Source organism: Lepidochelys kempii, chromosome 21 (assembly GCF_965140285.1).
Source record: "Lepidochelys kempii isolate rLepKem1 chromosome 21, rLepKem1.hap1, whole genome shotgun sequence".
In the NCBI taxonomy this organism is placed as follows: Eukaryota; Metazoa; Chordata; order Testudines; family Cheloniidae; genus Lepidochelys; species Lepidochelys kempii.
The window spans coordinates 4,990,508-5,009,353 of NC_136400.1; the positions used below are offsets into that span (position 1 = coordinate 4,990,508).

General features: G+C 40.8%; 1 protein-coding gene and 1 long non-coding RNA gene across 5 annotated transcripts in view; one reads left to right on the top strand and one right to left on the bottom strand.

The window, feature by feature from the left end:
* The window catches only part of LOC140901512 (uncharacterized), a 62,581-nt gene that overhangs the window by 41,002 nt on the left and 2,733 nt on the right, over positions 1–18,846 (top strand). The window lies entirely within an intron of this gene.
* Positions 1–18,846, bottom strand: part of LOC140901506 (C4b-binding protein alpha chain) — a 33,566-nt gene that overhangs the window by 3,109 nt on the left and 11,611 nt on the right. For 2 of the 4 annotated variants that reach the window (XR_012155866.2, XM_073320456.2), the window contains exons 2-9: positions 16,617–16,808; positions 15,681–15,777; positions 14,739–14,824; positions 13,037–13,249; positions 10,193–10,375; positions 6,010–6,189; positions 5,357–5,380; positions 3,707–3,773 (exon numbers count right to left, since the gene is read on the bottom strand). Coding sequence is in view for 3 of the 4 variants with exons in the window: in XM_073320456.2 (XP_073176557.1) it covers positions 3,707–3,773; positions 5,357–5,380; positions 6,010–6,189; positions 10,193–10,375; positions 13,037–13,249; positions 14,739–14,824; positions 15,681–15,777; positions 16,617–16,808 (1,042 nt within the window). In the remaining variant the exon portion in view is untranslated. The remainder of the gene's footprint in view (positions 1–3,706; positions 3,774–5,356; positions 5,381–6,009; positions 6,190–10,192; positions 10,376–13,036; positions 13,250–14,738; positions 14,825–15,680; positions 15,778–16,616; positions 16,809–18,846) is intronic. The other 2 variants (XM_073320457.2, XM_073320458.2) reach the window with 2 other exon arrangements.

Sequence of the window (18,846 nt, forward strand, 5' to 3'; positions counted from 1 at the left end):
TTTGGAAGCAGCCAGGATTGAGATGTTAGATCTCCGGTCCATTACCACCACCTTCTTGGAAGCCATACTGAAGGATTTGAGACTGGGATAAAGGGAAACTCTGGTTTCAAAGGACTTGTTATCTCTGCATGTAAAACTGTCCAGCATTGGGATTGTCCAGCACTCAAGTGCACACCCCCTCCAGAGTGTAAACCCAAAATTGTATTGTTTTGTCTTGCACTGCACTAATATATATTAGTGTTAAAAAACACTGCCAGAACTTTGTCACCACTGAGCACAGTGAAAAGCAGCAGGTTGGTCCCTTGTTCTGATAGGTTTGAAATATAACTGATGATTTTGAAATAAACATTTTGACTCAACTGAGGTGTAAGAATAACCACAATTGTTGCCAATTATACAGGTCCACCAGGTTTATCAATTAAAGTACAGTAGAACCTCAGTTATGAACTTGGGAATGGAGGTTGTTCATAACTGAAATGTTTGTAACTCTGAACAAAATGTATTGGTTCTTTCTAAAGTTTACAACTGAACATTGGCTTAATACAGCTTTGAAACTTTCCTATACAAAAGGAAAAATGCTGCTCTTAATCATCTTAATTCATATGTAACAAGCATAGAAACAGTTTCCTTACTAAGTCAAAACTTTTTTCGACTTTCTATTTTTAGTAGTTTACTAAAAACTTTAACACTTTTTTTGTTTCGAAGAGGATGGTGATCAATTGTTCTCCATGTCCACTGAAGGTGGACAAGTAGCAATGGGCTTAATCTGTACCCAAGGAAGATTTAGATTGGCTATTAGGAAAGACTTTCTAACTATAAAGGATAGTTAAGCACTAGAATAGGCTTCTAAGGGAAGTTGTGGAATCCCCATCATTAGAGGCTTTTGAGAACAGATAGGACAAAACTGTCAAGGATGGTCTAGTTGTACTGGTCCTGCCTTGGTGAGGGGGCTGGACTAGATGACCGCTTGCAGCCTCTTCCAGCCCTACATTGCTATAATTACTTCCTTGTAATCACAAAAGAGTATTTTATGAAAACAATTTTACTGAAAAACTTAAGCCACCAGTACTTTAAAATGAAAATCTGAAATATTTCATGCATGCCTTTAAAAAAACCACTTTAAACCAAACTGCATCTGATAAGGACCACTGTACATCACCAGGTTTGAAGTGACAATATTTCTCCTTTATCAAAAGGAGGTAACACATGAGAATGAATTAGTCCAAAAAATACATACCATACAGGAAGACTTATGAAAGTAACTTGTGGTCTTCACCCAATGCATAGCAGTTACATACCACATTTCCCTTGGAAATATGAATAAGCCATCTAATTTGGACATTTTCAAATGGAAAGGAAGCTTAAACTATACCTTTTAATGTTTCAATTAATTCTTTAATGCAGATGCTTCAATTTCATCTGGTACTTTAGCCTTTAACATGCATGCTTCTTGGCCGTTTTCATTAGTTTGGTATGAGCTGAACAGCAGAGGAGGGGGAAGTCTAATTGATTAATATTCTCTATGCATGGTGAGTTAAGCCCAAGGGAGTGGAGGAAAGAGGGAAATAGCTGGTGAGATTATTTTTACAGGAGCCTTAAGTTTAGAAATTGAATACAGAGTTTGGTGCCTGCAGCGATTTCCAAAATAAGCTCTAGTCTATATCTAATATTGGAGCCAAAACAGTCTGTTGAATGGTCTCCATTTTCAAATCTCCCTGCCCTTCACAGAAGACAAGTGGGAGCATAAACCTCATTTTGATTTGTTAAAAATTAACCTGGCTCTTGCACTTAAAAAGTGTCAAAGGTTCATGGAGTCTAGTTAATGAAAAAAGCACATGGTGCGCTAATGCTCTGGATCCAGCAAAACACTTAAAGGTAAATTCTGAAGTCAACCATACTATTCACCTGCTTAAAGTTGGGCATGTGTTTAAGTGCTTTGCTGACGTGAGGCTTAAGCCCTGTATTTTGTTCTTTACATCCCTTTGAGTTTCTCTACACTAAATATTTCTGAAAGTATGTTCTGTCCCCACTCCCCTCCCCCCATAAGATTCTAACAAATGCTTATTACCATCGTAAAAAATAAATAACTTGTCCTAGAAAGTGGACCTCATGAAAAGTGTATGCAATGTATTACAAAGAGGAAACTCCTCATGAATTCAGTTAGGCTCCAGTCCTTACCTGAGAACTACATGGATGCAGGGCCCACTGTTCTCAGAGCAAGGTCAGGTTCTAATGTTCACCTTTTTTTTTTTTAATTTACAAAAATTACTTCTGCCACTATACAGGTTTGCTAGGAATCTATACAAATGAAATGTCAAACATTTGTATTTATTGGGTAGTTTCAAAATTTAAACACTATACATCTTTTTTTCCATACTACCTACTGTTTTGTATTTTGAATAGTATGAAAGTATTGTATAAAATAAAAATTGAACGTTACACATGCGTGCATGCTGTTTTAGCTTTCCCTTGTGTTGTGGGTGTGCAGGGGGATTTAATTTACCTGTTAAACATTTATTCAAATGGATTCTTGATGAGATGAAAAAGATACTTTTGAGGAACAGACAGACATGAAAAATAAAGTATTTTGAATGGCCAAGCAATGGGTCTTACAGATTCTTCCCTACTGATGTCAGCTGCCCTGGAGGCAGCAGAGTTACAAAACCTGATGAGGATGGCACAAGTGTGTGCTACCATCTAAATTACTGGGGGAAAAACTGGTGTGCTTCTGAGCAGGGCACAGGCATATTCCTTCCACAAGAAAATTGTATTCCTAGGGTCCTGTGTCAGAACTAAGCCTACCTCAGAATGGCCATATTTAGTCAGACTAGCGGTCCATCTAGCCCAGTATCCTGTCCGACGTTGGCCAGTGCCAAATGCTTCATGGGGAATGAACACAACAGGGCAATTTTAATAGTGATCCACCCCCTGTTGTTCAGTCCCAGCTTCTGACAGTTGAAAGTTTAGGGAACTTAGCCCAGAGCGTGGGGTTGTGTCCCTCACCATTGTGGCTAATAGCCATTGATGGACATCTCCATTAACTTAATTCTTTCTTGAACCCAGTTATACTTTTGGCCTTCATGGTGTCCCATGACAATGAGTTCCACAGGTTGTCTGCAGTACTCCCTTACTAGTTTTCAACCGGTTGCCTATTAATTTAATCAGGTGACTCCTAGTTCTTGTGTTATGTGCAGGGGTGAACACTTTCTCCTCACCAGTCATAATTTTGTAGATCATATTCCCCCACCCCCAGCTGGGTCTTTTCCAAGCTGACTAGTCCCATTCTTAATCTCTCCTCATACAGAAGCTGCTCCATCCCCCTCATCATCCTTTGCTGCCCTTCGCTATAGTTTTACAATTTTAAATATCTTTTTAAGATGGTGACCAGAACTGCATGCATCCTTCCATTTGTGGGTGTACCATGGATTTATGTAGTGGCATTATGAGCTTAAATGCCTTACTATATGGGAAAAGGCCATGTGCAGTCTTTAAGGTTAATTCACAGCTTTTATGTGGGTAATTATCAGAGCCAAGTGAGAACAGGTTCAACACTGAATTTGTAAAAGTAGATTAAAAGCTAGAATTTTTCATAGGTTAGTGAATACAAAGGCTAATGAAAGCTCAAGTAGCTACCATACTGGCTTATGCAAAAAGGAAAGGTATCAGGAAGCTGACAAACAAGCACAAGGAACAGGTGTAGACTTACCCTTTCTGTGAAAAAATTTTCTTATAGACCAAAGTTACTATCAGCATCACTGCAGCGATTACAATTACTTGAAAGGAAAAAAAAAAATTTAATTGGGTGACAAGTCACTGTTAGCTCAAGAACACACCCATGATTAACGAACGTCACAGGTTTAGAAATGAAGTTCATGATGCTTTTTAGCAATGCACGTGTTCAACCACAATACAATCTCCCCCCACCTCTGAATCTTTAATCAAAAAGTATTAAATACTCAGTGCTCAAAGGAACACACAGCTAGTGAACTTACCTCAGGGGAGAGGAAAAAGAAGACCCAAAATGGTAAAGCTGCACCCATTGCATTACAGGGAGCTTCACTGGCATTCTCTCTCTTTAAGAATTGCTGTGAACACCTTATCACAACCACCCGTGAAGGGGTTAAAATGGCTCAGAAGGGACTAATTAACCTGTTAGGCTGCATGGGACTTGGTTGACAAGCACTAATTGAAGATAGTGCCCATCTGGCAGGAGTAGGTGGGGCTTGTATAAAGCCAGGAAGGGCAAGCAAAAGGGCTGTAATGTGGAAGTTTGCAGTTATTGTTGGAGTTAGTGAAGACAGAAGGTGGAAACTCAGAGAAATAGCAGCCCAAGACCTAGGCTCTGAGGGAAGGGTTTACTCAGAAAGGTGGTGGAGAAGAAAGCCAGCAGAGGGCAGTGTAGGAAGCAGCCCATGGAAATGGCAGTAAGAGTTGAGATCGTGCAGACCTTGGCTCCTGATTGTAGGGTCCCTGAGCTACAAGCTGTAGTAGTGGGAGGGCCTGGGTTTCCTTACCAGCCACTGGGAGTGGCACAATCTTGAATCAAAAGACTGCCCGGAATGACACCTGGTCTGGTGACTTTGTTAACGTGAAAGGGGAAAGCTGTATAGTGATCTGGCTGGAGAGCCAAACAATGGAGAGGAAGCACTGAGTCCTAGAGACCAAGAGGGATGGTGCATAAGCAAGTGATGGAAGGGAATGTCAGCCTCAGCAGAGTTAATCCCCAGCTGCAACCACAAGGGGTAAGTAAACCTTGTGACTATGCCTAATGCTGCTTGTTAAAATAACCATGCTCTATGGTGGCCAGAGAGTTGTGGCATTGAAGTAAGAATGCCAGAGAGAGAGTCCAAGAGAGGATCTTTTTGTTTTAAGCAGTCCACAAAATTTAAAAGTTGAAAACCAAGTACTAAAGAGGGAGGGAGAGGGGAGAAAAACCTTTTGTAAGATGGGGGAGGCACAGCTCGTTCATGATGGACCTGTTATTGCCTAATTATAGTTCCAACAAAACCCAACAGGTTCCAATACAAAGCCAAAAATGTGCTTCAAATTCTTTGCAGAATTTAACAAAAAAAATTTGCTCTGATTTTTATTACATAGATGACAAACAAGAAAAACCCCACTTTACATTAAAACTATGATTTATAGCAGTTGATGCTAATACACCTGATCAGTTTTTTCAGGAACTTTACAGCATTGCAAAGGAGTTTGCAAGTAATTCAGTAAGAGAAACTCCGAAATCACTGTACGTTCCTGCAGTCACGTACAACGAATTGAAATAGAAGTAAAACACTGATTTTATACAGTGATGCTTATTTTATATTTCATGTATCTCATTTGGTGTTAATAAAGTACTTACCACAAATTATTATGATGTACACACCTAGAACAAAAAAGGGTGAATTCAATTTAAGAGCATGAATGGTAATTATACAAGGAGGTGTACATGTATTAATCTCTACTGGACTGTCTCCAAGAAAATCCAGCATAAGTGTTAAATTAGAACAAGAACCAATTAAAAATAAAAGACATACGGAATAGTCTTCCAAGTACTGTGTCTAGATAAATAAAATCTAATAGAAGGCTAATTTATATAATAAAACTCTCAAATAGAAAGGGATTAGCCATGTCTCACCCCAAACTCTTTAAACAATGGGTTTCAGAGGAACAGCCGTGTTAGTCTGTATTCGCAAAAAGAAAAGGAGTACTTGTGGCACCTTAGAGACTAACCAATTTATTTGAGCATGAGCTTTCGTGAGCTACAGCTCACTTCATCAGTGAGCTGTAGCTCACGAAAGCTCATGCTCAAATAAATTGGTTAGTCTCTAAGGTGCCACAAGTACTCCTTTTCTTTTTTCTTTAAACAATGTGCATTAACAATACCTCTTAAATGAGAAAGTGTCCCCAAGTGACAACTTCCTGAATCCCAGATAGCATTCGGGTGTCATACAATATGAAATATGCATTTTTTTTGCAAAATGTTTTTTTAGAATTTATCACATTTATACTTACGTAGTCTACATTCTGGAATTACAGGCTCCCATTTAAGTTTATCAGTGCAATGAATCGTAGGTTCACCAGGCATTGTGTAGGCTGCATAACATTCAATTGTAACATGATCTCCAACAACATAATGAGGTTTTGCTCCAGACTTTACTCTTCCATGAGAGATGACCAGGTCTGGACAAACCTCTGAAGATGAAAAAGTGAAACACACACTTGTTAAAACAAAGTAATACAAAACCCAAGTGCAAATGAGATTAGGCTTCCCATTTTAAAAATATTTCCATTCACATGCATTTTAAAATACATACCCCATTGAATCTTTCTGCTACTTTTAAGATGTTTGGTTAGAACCAAACACATTTCAGAGCACCTGTTCTGTAACTTACTCAACATTTTTCATGTTTGTCTACTTTGCACTGATTTTCTGAAGGAGTGGAAAACAGCCACATTATGTAGACAGGAATCTTACAGTCTCATGGACCTGTTTATTTCCAGTGATTTACTATTATTTATGTATAGGCATTTATACAATGCTTATCCTAACAAATGAGCTAATGAGAGGCACTGGAAGAGTTAAAATAGCCATCCAACCAACAGTCTGAAAGCCCCTCACACAGCATGGAGTTAATCTTCATCAATAGAGAAAGTATTAGGACAGAAAAAGGCTCAAAAACTGTATTAATAAAGCTGTTTGTCATGTCACTTAAGGAGCTCTATTAAGAGTTCATTCCCCTCCAATATGAAGAATGCAGCATGCACTCCCCTTGTGGGGAGTGCATTCTTTGGTGCTCTTGGCATTGGTGCTTTACGAAAGATCAGACAAAGACAGCAGAGACAGAGCTGGTGTGAAAGTTCCACTTAAATGAAAATTAAACTCCACATACTAAATATTCCATTTTACTTAGAGGGCATCTATTAATTGTTGGTACATTAGTCCTCATCTTATATAAAAATCACATTAGAGCAACAGTTACCAATAAAGCCAAACAAAACTTTAGTTGTACCTGTGCTATGCCCCACCCTTTAAAATAGTTTTCATATTTTAAAAACAATTTAAAAAAGGTCTGTAACCCCCCATTCCACACCTGTATACATCAAGGTGCTTCAGATGATAAAGCAACAGACAGATCTGCAGCGCTCCTGTGAACAAAAGCCCTTTGCCCCAGATTTAAGAGGACAAGAAAGCACATGGTTTTAGAACCTCTTAAGATAGTCACTCAGTCCATTTAAAAAGGTAAAATGTTAACTCCACCCTCAGTAGAGAATCTCTATTTACCTTGTAAGAGAGAGTTTCCTCATGCCTAGACTCTGCAAAAGCAACATCTGTGTTAATGCATGTGCCTCTGAAGCAGGAACATGACAGTCTTATCTAGACTTATTTAGGCAAGTTTGTACAGGGGGATCCCACACAGTTTCCTTTGCAGTGAACAGTCACTGATTTTGCACCATCAGGCAAGACATAATTCACCTCGCAGGTCAAGATAATAATACCATCTCCAGTGACATACTGAGGTTTCGATGGAAGCATTTTTCCATTTGGGAACTGTGGAGCGCCACAGACACTTGGAGGTACTGTAGTAAAAATAAAGGAGTGACGTGCCCTGGACTCAGATTCATTTTAAATAATTTAATGACTCAATAATATTTATCATGTCTGGCCAAGGACATACATCCCAGAAGCTGGGCAACGATCATTCACAGGACAGCTCGATGTACTGTCCTTTGGCAAGGGCAGTGCAGGGAATAACTACCAATCTCTCACAAACAGCTAATGTTCTAAGAGACATAACAGAACATGCAAGCAGATTACTTGCCTGATTTTCTGATAAGCATATTAGAAGGGCCTCCTAAGGAGAAGGAGCTGGTCTGGCAAGATAAGAAGGGTGGCCTATAGGTAGGATATAGAGATAGTTGCTAGAGAGGCAGTCACACGGAACATCAAGGCTAACAAATGAAAAAAGGACAGGTAAGCAAGGGACAACTGTGTACAGCCTTAGAAGCTAAGACTAACTTGTACTTGATGTGGTGGAAAAGGGGTGAAGATTTCTTGTCCTGAAGATCTTGTCCTCCCCATAGACAATGCAGATGCTACACAAAGGTCTGTCCCCTTGGCTTCTGTGGGATTCTTCAGGGCAGTCTCTGGGCCCACACATGCAGCCAGACATATGTTAGAGCCTATCCTGAGCCTAGCAGTGGCTATTGAGACATCACCAGTGTACGACTCTCCTGGTCTAACCACCACCTCCTCCTCATCCAGGCAAAGATCAGAGGCTTCCTCCTTCCACCAAGGTAGTGAACAACCACAGCTACTATGCCCCTAAAGACTCCTGAACTCCTCTATGTTTTAAACTTTCACAGTCACACACATGCAAGACCAAGCTGCCAATGAGTTAGTACATCTAACGTCCACTGTCACTGATGCCTTGGCCCCAAGCTGCTCAATTCTCCACCACTATCACCACTGTTCACAGATGAACTATGGCAGATAAAGCACACTAATGAATAAAATATTTTGAATGCACCTGCCAGCAGCATTGGCTCTTGCACGACTACGTCACTGCAGTGAAGGCAGCAAAAAGAGCACTCTATTCTGCCATCAGTGAGTCAATATCAGCGAGCAAAGCTATTTCACATAGCCCTCGGGTTACTCAGCCCAGACATCAGACCCAAGCATTGACCATTACCAAGAACTCTCAGCTTACTTCACTGATAATCAGTCAAGCTTAACTGGGAAAGACAAATCCACCCCTGAACAGATCATATTATCCACTCCACAACTCAACAGCACGACTCCACCATGTATGCCATAGCTCAGGAAACCCTAAAAAAACATTTAAACCACAAGCTGTGAAATGGGTCCATGGCCTTCCTGCCTAGTAAAAGCCAGTAGGGAACTACAGCCACTACTTCTGCTTCTCTCTGAGAAGTACTATTTCCATAATCACCAAGCCCCTTGCAAAACAGTAGCTTCCCAATCCTCAAGAAGCCATAACTGCACCCTGAAAAACTCTTCAACATCCCATTCCTGGGCAAAGTAACTTAGAAAATAATAGCTACTGCGTACATTTAAGGATAATCAAAACCTTAAACTCCCCCTCAATGCAGAAACTCTAATGGCTGACAATTAAAAGCTATTTATCTTAAACTTGAGTTTAATGGTAATGTTGCTTCTGCAGATTCTAGGCATTTGGAAACATCTGTGTTAATGCACATGCCTGTGAAGCAACAGCGGAAAGGACCATGACATTCTTATCTAGACTTATGTTGACAGGTTTGTACAGGAGGATCCCACACATTGTTTCCTTTGTAGTGACTAGTCATAGATTTTGCACCATTGGGCAAGACATAATTCGCCTTGCACGTCAACGTAATACCATCTCCAGTGACATATTGAGGTTTTGATGGAAGCATTTTTCCATTTGGGAACTGTGGAGCACGGCAGACACTTTGAGATACTGTAGTAAAAAATAAATACATTTTTACAAATCAAAGCAGAAGCAAGGTGTTCTGGAAGTTCCAACAGCATGTGACCAGGATGCCTCAGAATTAGGGCTTGGACCAGGACATAGCACAGAGACTGTTCTAAGGGCACAAGACAATAAACTTCTTGCCTATGTCCATGATCACGAGATTTGCTCATATTATTTGACCTCTATTGCTGCCTCTGAGACAGTGGACCATAAGCAAACTGCTAATCCATCTACATGACACAGCAGGAGCAGATGACTCAGTACTCAAGAGGTTGAAACTCAATGGCTGATGGCTCCTCCTAATGGATGACCCTCACCTGTGAGATTCCACAGGGACCCATGCTATCCCCTTTCCTCTTCAATATCTACAGGAAACCACTGGGAGAGAGAATTAAACACCATGTGCTCAGTTGCCAACACAGTATGCCAACACTCACTTGTATTTTTCATGCTCAATAGATGCAACCACTGCTACTACTGAAATGTCAGAATGCCTCTCCCCCCCCCCCCCCCCCCAAAAAAAAAATCAGCTAGTAGAGATGAACTTCCTTAGGAGCTTTGGAGAAATCCCACATTAGGTCTAAAGTTTGCATTTCCTTTCTTCACTCTAAACAACCTTGTAGTCTAACCAAGTCTTGGAAGAACAAGTGTAGATTTTTATAATGCTGTGTGCGCAATGTGTAAGGGAAGTTGACCTCTCAAATCCCATTTGCACTTACCTTTTTCACAAGTTGGTACTGGAGGAGACCATAAATTATTTGCTTGGCATACAATCATATGACTGCCAACCATGAAGTGGCCAGCCTCACATTCAAATGTAATGGCATCTTGATATGAATAGGAAGGACCAAATCCACTTAGTTTTCTCCCATTTTCAACTTCTGCGTTACTGCACTTGACCACTGAAAATGGGTAAGAATGTGAAAAACTCATCTTCTAAAGAAAAAATAAAGCCCTGAAACATGTGAATAGCATCTCTTTACATTTTTTAAATAAACAGTGGCTTTAATTCTGCATCCCCTTCTCCCCCGACCTAATTTTTTAAAGGTTTATTTCTACAACAGCTACCTTGGAGCTAGACAAGGGGGGAAAAAATTAAGTATATCAAAATGAGCCTTCAACTAAACCACCAAACAGATGCATACAGATATTAAATCACAACACTGCACTTAATTGGATTCCTATTCACAAGTCCAAGAAATAGCAAGGTTAAGGAAGAAATTCCCTTAGGTTTACCACAACCATGCTACGTGTGACACTAAGTAGACCAATGACACAATTTCGCTTCAGACAAAAAACCCTACATTTTACTGAGGGTGTCCATATGTCCAATTGACAAAACATTAACTTTGCTACTCGTACTTAGTGGGTTTATGTCTTCCAGGACTTTTCTTTGCTTCCTCACTCTTCATTTAATGGATTTGTTGCTCTTGACCAATCAACACTACTCTCCCTCTTGTTCCTCAGCTCCCAAGATCCAACTCTACTATATTCTTGCTTTTTGTTGTCCTGCTTTTATTGAACTTTATATTCTCATTTCCCCTAGCCCATCCTATGATTACACTCTCCATCAATCTTCTTTACAAACAAACACTGATCCCTGGTCCTGGTCCAAATTCTCAGCTGGGGTAATTATACAGAATAATTGATTTCAAGGGCACTACATGAGTTTATACCAACTGAGGATTTGGTCCCTTGTGTCTTTACTAGTTCTTTATCCCTTGCAGAGGATGAGATTCTCTCTATTTGACAGCAACACAAAGCTAACACATCCAATGCTAGCTACTACGAAGAGAAGGGAGAATTCCAAGCTTTGTCACTAATACAAACATTGTCCAAATCAGTTTGGGATTGGCTGGTTGGGCTCATTAGGATTCTATTCTACATAGGTTAGAATACCATGCTCATAATAATAGTGGACTGCCTTCCATTAGTGCAGGGGTCTCAAACACGCAGCCTGTGTGGTCCGCAAGGTTATTTTCTGTGGCCCACCAGCTCCCCGCGGCACCCCCACCCCTCCAGCATTTACCTAGAGCGGCTCCGGCCCCACATGCACCGGGGCAGGGCAAGCTCCCTCCCTGCCTTGCCCCCCCGCTCCAGGAAGCGGTCGGGACCTGGTGGGGCCCCACAGGGGTCTGTGTGTTGCCCTGGCCGGTCCTCCAGGTACCTTCCCCGAAGCTCCCATTGGCAGCAGTTCCCTGTTCCCAGCCAACTGGAGCTTCGGGGGAAGTACCTGGAGGAGACGCCAGGGCAACACACAGACCCCTGTGCCCCAACCTCCCCCAGGTTCCGTCTGCTTCCCGGAGCAGCGCGGGGGCAGGGCAGGCAGCCTGCCCTGCCCCCGGTGTGCACCGGCCCAGACCTGCCCCCCAAGCCCCTCCTGTAGCCGAAACCCCTGCCCTGAGCCCCCTGCTGCACCCTGCATCCTTCCTGCACCCCAACCCCCTGCCCTGAGCCGCCTGCCACACCCTGTACCCCCTGGGGTGGGGCCTCACTGAAGGGGTGGAGTGGGGTGGGGCCGGGGCAGCGGTGGGGGGGTAGCGGTCAGTGGTGCGGCCCTCCGGCCAGTGTACTAGTCCTCATGTGACCCTCATGGTCATTTGAATTTGAGACCCCTGCATTGGTGCATTAAGCAACATGCCTACATATCTGTCAAATGTTGATGTCATACCATTGTTTAAAGTCAAGTGAAATACAAAGATAATATCGGTGTGTGTGGGAGTAGCCTAAAGCTGACTCACCAGTCTGGGCACTTGGAAAGTGCCATCACTTAAGGCACACTGGAGAGATAATTGGTTAAGGACTGGGTGATTAACCAGTTAACAGGGTGGTTCAGCTCACCAGCTGAGGACAGCTAAAAGACAGGAAGAGAGAGTCTGGAAGGAAGGGTTGGAGAAGCCCAGGATCACAGGCAGATAAGATCTCTCAGCCTCTCCCTAGGGAGAAGGTAAGAGCCTTCTGCTGTGGGGAGTTTGTATTGTTATTTCACAGTATAAATATAAGCACATGACACTGAGCTTGCCAAAGAGTGCTCAAGGACTGTTTGCGGTGAGTGAACCCTGCTCTATGACAATCAGCTACACCAGATCTCCTTTTTGTAGTAGTAATCTATATCATGTGAGGAGGAGATGAAAACTGAGCTCAGAGATCTTTACCACTACTTTTAAAGTTCTGAAGGGATGTACTACAAGTTTCTAACCAGCAAAATCTATTTGTCCTCCTGTCCCACACAGTTCAACACATTCTGTTGAATCTTTTTTTCAGATTAAGGAACTCAGGGGAAGAGACAGGACTGTCTAGCAGTGGGGATTTTTAAAGAAAAATACTAGTCTCCTGATGCCACATATCTGAAAACTAAACAGCGACACCTTTGAACAACTAAGAAATCTGACATGGGAATGTTTAGGATTTGAACAAATACCACAGAAGCAAAGGAATTCAAAGTTAAAGACAAAACACGAACATGACATCTGGGGTGCCCTATTTTATCCATCTGAGATGTTTAATCTTAAACTTGAGTATCCTTTTGGTATGATTTTATAGAAGCTACAAAAAATAGTGACCTTTACACTGAGGGGGCTCTCCACTCCAAATTCCATTTTGGTCTTTGTCAGATGTACAGTGAATAGATGCCTCTCCAATGAGTGAGAAAGGGTCTGTGCCTCTTGGTACAGTATTACAGCTGTAAGTTACTGTTGAGCCATAGGTGTATTCAGTATTGGAGTCACCGGAATGCCTCCCATTCTTAATGTCTGGAGGCGGACGACATGGAATTGCTAGAAAATATTAAAAGTTAAGAAAAAAAGCATTTAACCGAAAGGAGAAAAACTGCCATAGCAACAAGCAGAACAACAAGGTACACGGTCTACAGGCAATAGGGCAACAGTCATTCAGGCGAGTGCAAAGAATTACAGAAGCCTATGGATTTTTACAGCAATATTATTCAAGGCAAGGGGATTTTCAATAGATCTGATGCATGAAAGCCTGCAATCTGACCCATTTTAGGTGTCTAATACACAATTTTTTAAAAGTGATTTCACTGAATCAGCTAAACTATTTGATAATGGGGGTTTGTGGTTAACACAAGTGCAAAACCACCAAAAAAGGTCAGAAAAGGAGAAAATGGAGATGTAAATATGTACAATTTTATGTTAGCAGCATATTGGGGAAAGGAGATGGTAAAATGGTAGATTAACAGAAAACAGAGGAAAAAAGAGCTCTCTGAAAGACTGAAAAAAGTCAATACATTTGCACTGGAAATCACAGACTTGTTTTCCCAGTGCCTTCTGAAGGAAAGTTATGAATATTATGTTAACATCTTCCAGATATTTAATTGGAAAACCTGAATGTATTTTGATAAGACTTTTCTGTTACTTAGGAAACCAGAAGTAAAAATGTAAATGTTATGGACATTAAAGGAAAGTTAGCATAATACAACTTTTTCTAGAAATGCAGTTAGCCTGTATGCTTGATTAACCCCTGTATGTGGTGAAATTATATTTGAATCCTTTTCCCTATAATTACTCAAAATTATTAAAAGAATAAGCCCCTAATGTATGCAGAAATCTAAAACTTAGTCTAGAATGAAATAATCTGACTAGCCTTCCATTAAAATGTAACTGAAAAGAATTTCCATAATAGCAAATATACATTTATGGCACTGGATGAATAAAATATCCTAAGAGTCTGAAAAAAGCAAGCATGGTGTAGCTCCTACATACGAACAATAAATCTGAAACCGAACACAGCAAAACAGAAGTTGAAATCATAAAACTGTCTACAAATAAGTCATGGAAAAAAGCCTACTGTGAAACAAAGAAAGTAACAGGATAATTGGGTATCAGGATTATATATGAAAATCTATCCTGTTCACCTAAAATCAGTCAGAAACTCAAATCCGTTGTAGAACTATTTTCTTCAATATAGTGTAGACAGAATGAATTTGAGACAGCCATAAATTCCACGTAAACTATTAATCACAAGTTGACAGTTGTGTTATCAGTTATTCAGCAGGTAAAGTTTACTCCTGATTTTCAATGAGTGAGTGAATTTGACCCATATGAGCTAGCTATCAGTAATCTCTGGGCATTTTCAACAGACTGGTACCTCCGTTAGCTTTTAAAATGGTGAAATAAACAAGACTAAACATTTTAACAATACTTATTTTCTGTACTAGTGAATTCCTTTTACAGCACAATTTACCTAAACTAGTTGCATGAACTGGCAATACCAGAACAGAATCATAAATGTATAAAATCCACTTACCTTCACAAAATGGAAGTTCATGATTCCACGTGACCCTTGTTCCATCAATCACACAGAGACTAGTATTATGTCCAACTAATCTGAACCTAAACAAGAACATTTTTTAAAAGGCAAAATTGCTTAACAAATTACCGAACTTCTAAACCATCAGCTCAGATATTTTGAGTATACTTCTGTTCTGCCAGCAGGTGGTGACGACACACTGAATTTCAGGTGATGCCATTCTTATAAGACAAGAGTTATTTATTTTGCTAAGTATTCTGATCAAAGCCAGAAAATAGCAAGTGAGAAAAGTGACTCCAGCTAACAAGGATCGACATCTGAGATTTACATATTAGAGATACCCAGTTCACCACTGCTGATTCTTTGAAAATTACCAAAGCAATGCCAAAGATACTGTAGAAGGAGGAAAATAATTGGCTACCAAATTCAGAACTAACACTCAGTGTAAGACCTCAGTGCATTCTGTTTTTATTTGTTTGATGCATAACCCTATATCCCAAACATCTAGAAAGAGGCAGATAAAGTTAATACAAATTACAAAATTCTGCCCTATGTACCTATTTAATTATACAATGTTAGATGTGTACCAAAATATCAACACCAACCACAATATTTGAAAAATTTTTATAAAGGGGAGGCATATTTAAAAATTTTTGAGGACCCTATTTAAAAAAAAGCCATTCCAAGATTTGAAAGCAAATCTTTTCAAATTTGAATACAAGGTACTAAAAAGGGAAGGTTCACACAATGGAAACACTGACCCAACCTTCTTTGCATTGAACATGCAGAACAGCTAAAAGGTTGCAGCTATTTATTTCAGGAACTTCATACTCCAGAATGCCCCGCTGAAGGTTTGTCATAATTTGCTATCTAGACCTTTGTACTGACTACAACAGTAGTAGTATGGAGGGGGGGAGGAGGAATCTTCGACATCCTTACCCTTCGTCACAAGAAAATGTAATGTTCGAACCAAATAGGAGATCTGTGATATGAATCTTGCCATTAGCTAGGTCTCTTGGATGTCCACATGATTTCCCTAAAGAGAGAATATAACAGGAATTAGATTTTTCTTTCTGTTCTGTTACAAAACATAACTAAAGGTAAATAATAAGTGACCCACATTTTCGCACGTGACTAATGTAAAGTTAAGTGTTTATATTAATTTAAAAAGCCTATGAAAACAAGAAAAAAGGCCCTCAAATGTGATGAATTTACATATTATTGTGTTATGAGTGGAATGGATAAGACCAGTGCCCTTCTAGTGAAATAACAAATTACTAGGAACCCAAATCAAGTGAATTACATAGAAAATAATACAACCAGATGCCAAAAATTTTGTGGCAGACTTAAAGAGCCCCATCCTGGAAGATGCACTTTTACCTTCCAGAAGGATGCGAGAGCTAAAGAATTCTATCCAACATTTCCTTTCTCAAGGAAAGCATAACCCTCCACACAGCACTCCCAGCCCACAGAGAGAGAGAAAAAAAATTTAACTGATATCATCACAGCAATGCAAACCAATATCACTAACTCATGGGCTTGGCACGTTTTTATCTATAACGACATGCAATGTCTGCATTAGTTTAGTCTCCATGTACAATCCTGGCCCTATTGAATGGAAGTGTTGCCACTGACTTCAAGTAGGCCAGAACTTCATCTTCTGTGTTAAAGTTTTACATTTTGATTCTTTAGGGGAGCTTTATGCACCTCCTAAAAAACAAACAATTCTGTCTGAAAAACTGTGTCCCTTTCAAGCTCCAAATCATGAAATGTTACAAAATCCTCATTCCAGTCCAGAAGAGCCTTTAACCTGTTAGTGTTTTCTGACCCGAGTGTGGAGGGGTGGCAGAGGGAAGAGAGGAGAAAAAACCTTACCTTGACAAAACATTTTGGGTTCTGACCACACCGATTTTTCTTCACAAGTAAGAGTGGGCGACTGTCCAGCGACTCTTTGGTAACCTGGGCGGCAGTTATATGTCACTGTGGTCCCAACTGGAAACTCTTCCTTGGCCTTAGACTCGTCTTGCAGTTCAGCAAAGCTTAGCCTTGGTGGGGTACCACAACTACCTATTAAAAAAAAAAAAAGAAATAGCATTGTAACTTTGGGGAAAAAAACCCCAAACTCTTTAGTTTTTGTATTTTAAACAAGCCTTAACTGACACAGAGGATGGGATTTTCAAAAGAGCCTAGGAAAGTTTCAATGGGCTCTGGGCATAGAACTTCCTTAGGCCCTTTTGAAATCCCAGCTTGAAATCTTAAAACAAGGAGTACAAACAGTAACTCGCACTACCAATCTGTGAGGTACAAGGTAAGAAAAAGATACTTATTGAAAAAAAATCCTAAATCCACAGAACAAGCGTGACTAGTTAAGCAGTGGTAAGATCAACAGAACTTAACATTTGCTTTCAAATTTCATCTGCCACTGTGGCACGCAATTTTCAGAGATACCAACCCTTTAACTTAATTGCATGTCCAACAGCAAGAAGCAATTTGATTCAAGTCCAATCAACAACAAGGATGTTTGTTGAAGAAAAAAACGCTCCCCTTTTTCTTGATCTGCTTCTTCACCTTATGACAGTGTGACAACTCCACTTCCAACTGCATTTCTCAAAATCTGTAGCATTTTGACCAGTTTGCTTAGGCAAACAAGAAATCTGCAGAAACATACGGCTGCACATCAGACCTCAACTTTCCACTAAATGATGCTTACTCTGCAGTAAAGGAACAGCTACTTAATCTACAGTATTTATGGTTCCAGATGTGTTGGACACAGATTCCACTCTTGATACACACGAACACCATGCACTAGAGATTGGAATCTTTTTGGCTAGCAGTATCTGTTGGGGCCATACCTGGATCCTTGATCAATCCCTGACCACCCTCAGGGCATAAAGATAGGGAAACCTAACCATCTCTCAGTTCATTTGCCAACATAGAATCCCAGAGGATTAGGACTCCACATTAGGGCGGAGACGGAGCTGTCTGTTCAAAGCCTCAAACTGTGGAGCAGCTGAGGAAGTTGCAGAGGTTGCCTGTGTTAAAATCTCTGCTTTTTTTTCAGAGGCTCAGACAATCAGGGAGCACTGCCTGAACTATGGCTGCTTTTGTTGTTCTCTTTTACGGGATGGGACACTGCACTCCTTAGGGCTCGGAGCAGCCCTGCAATTAATCCTTCAGAGTCTGGAGTGCCTCATTGTTGCCCTCAAATGGAAGGTCTTCAATTTTTGCCTCTTGGAATCCCTGAGGGTTGCAGTCATGGCAATCGCCTCATAGAAATGGCAATGGCCACTGTTCACGCTGCAGTGTCAGACAGTCTGCAGAGATGTTCTGGCAGTTTTAGACCTCTGCCATAAGTGTTTTCAGTTCTTCCTAGTGTTCCTTGGATAATTTATCCACAAAATTGGGCAGTTCATCCCAGTTTAAATTTTTTTTTTGTAAACCACACAGTAACGCTTGGTAACTTGCTACCCTCATTTATAGACTTGTGGAAGAACAGACCTTTCAGCCAGAGAAGTCAAGCTTTTCAGAGAGGAGGCAAGGAGTCTCTCTCTTGAGGGATGGACTTTAGAGGACTGTACTGTTTTGTTCTGTATTGTATTGCTTGTATAACCACAGAGCCAGGTGTAGGTAGCTCAAAAATATTTAAGCCTCTTTGTGGGGATCTGATTGACAGTCTGCACGCCACATTCATTCTTTTTTAGAAACTATGATGAATTTTGTACAAAGTATGCCTTTTGAGACATGTCCTGGGTAGATAAAGCCCATCAAGGGGAATCTGGTCACATAATCAGCAGGGATTTTACACCCCAACTGCTAGTGTCTCTGACAGCTTAACACACAAAACAGGAGTGTGTGACCTAGCAGTCTCAGTCCCCTAGGGCTTCCCTTGCTACCAGGGTAGCATGACCTAGCAGTCAGGGTAGATTGCACCATCACCCAAGATCTCAGGCCCTCAGTCAGGGCAGAGCAGCAAACGCACACACAGTCTCAATAGTCTCGCATTTTGACTCTGGTGAATAGTAGACAACTGTAAACCTCTAGGTCTATGGTGGGGGAACTGCCACCCCAGTGGGGGTTAGCAGCAGGGGGACCCAGCCCAGGGCCC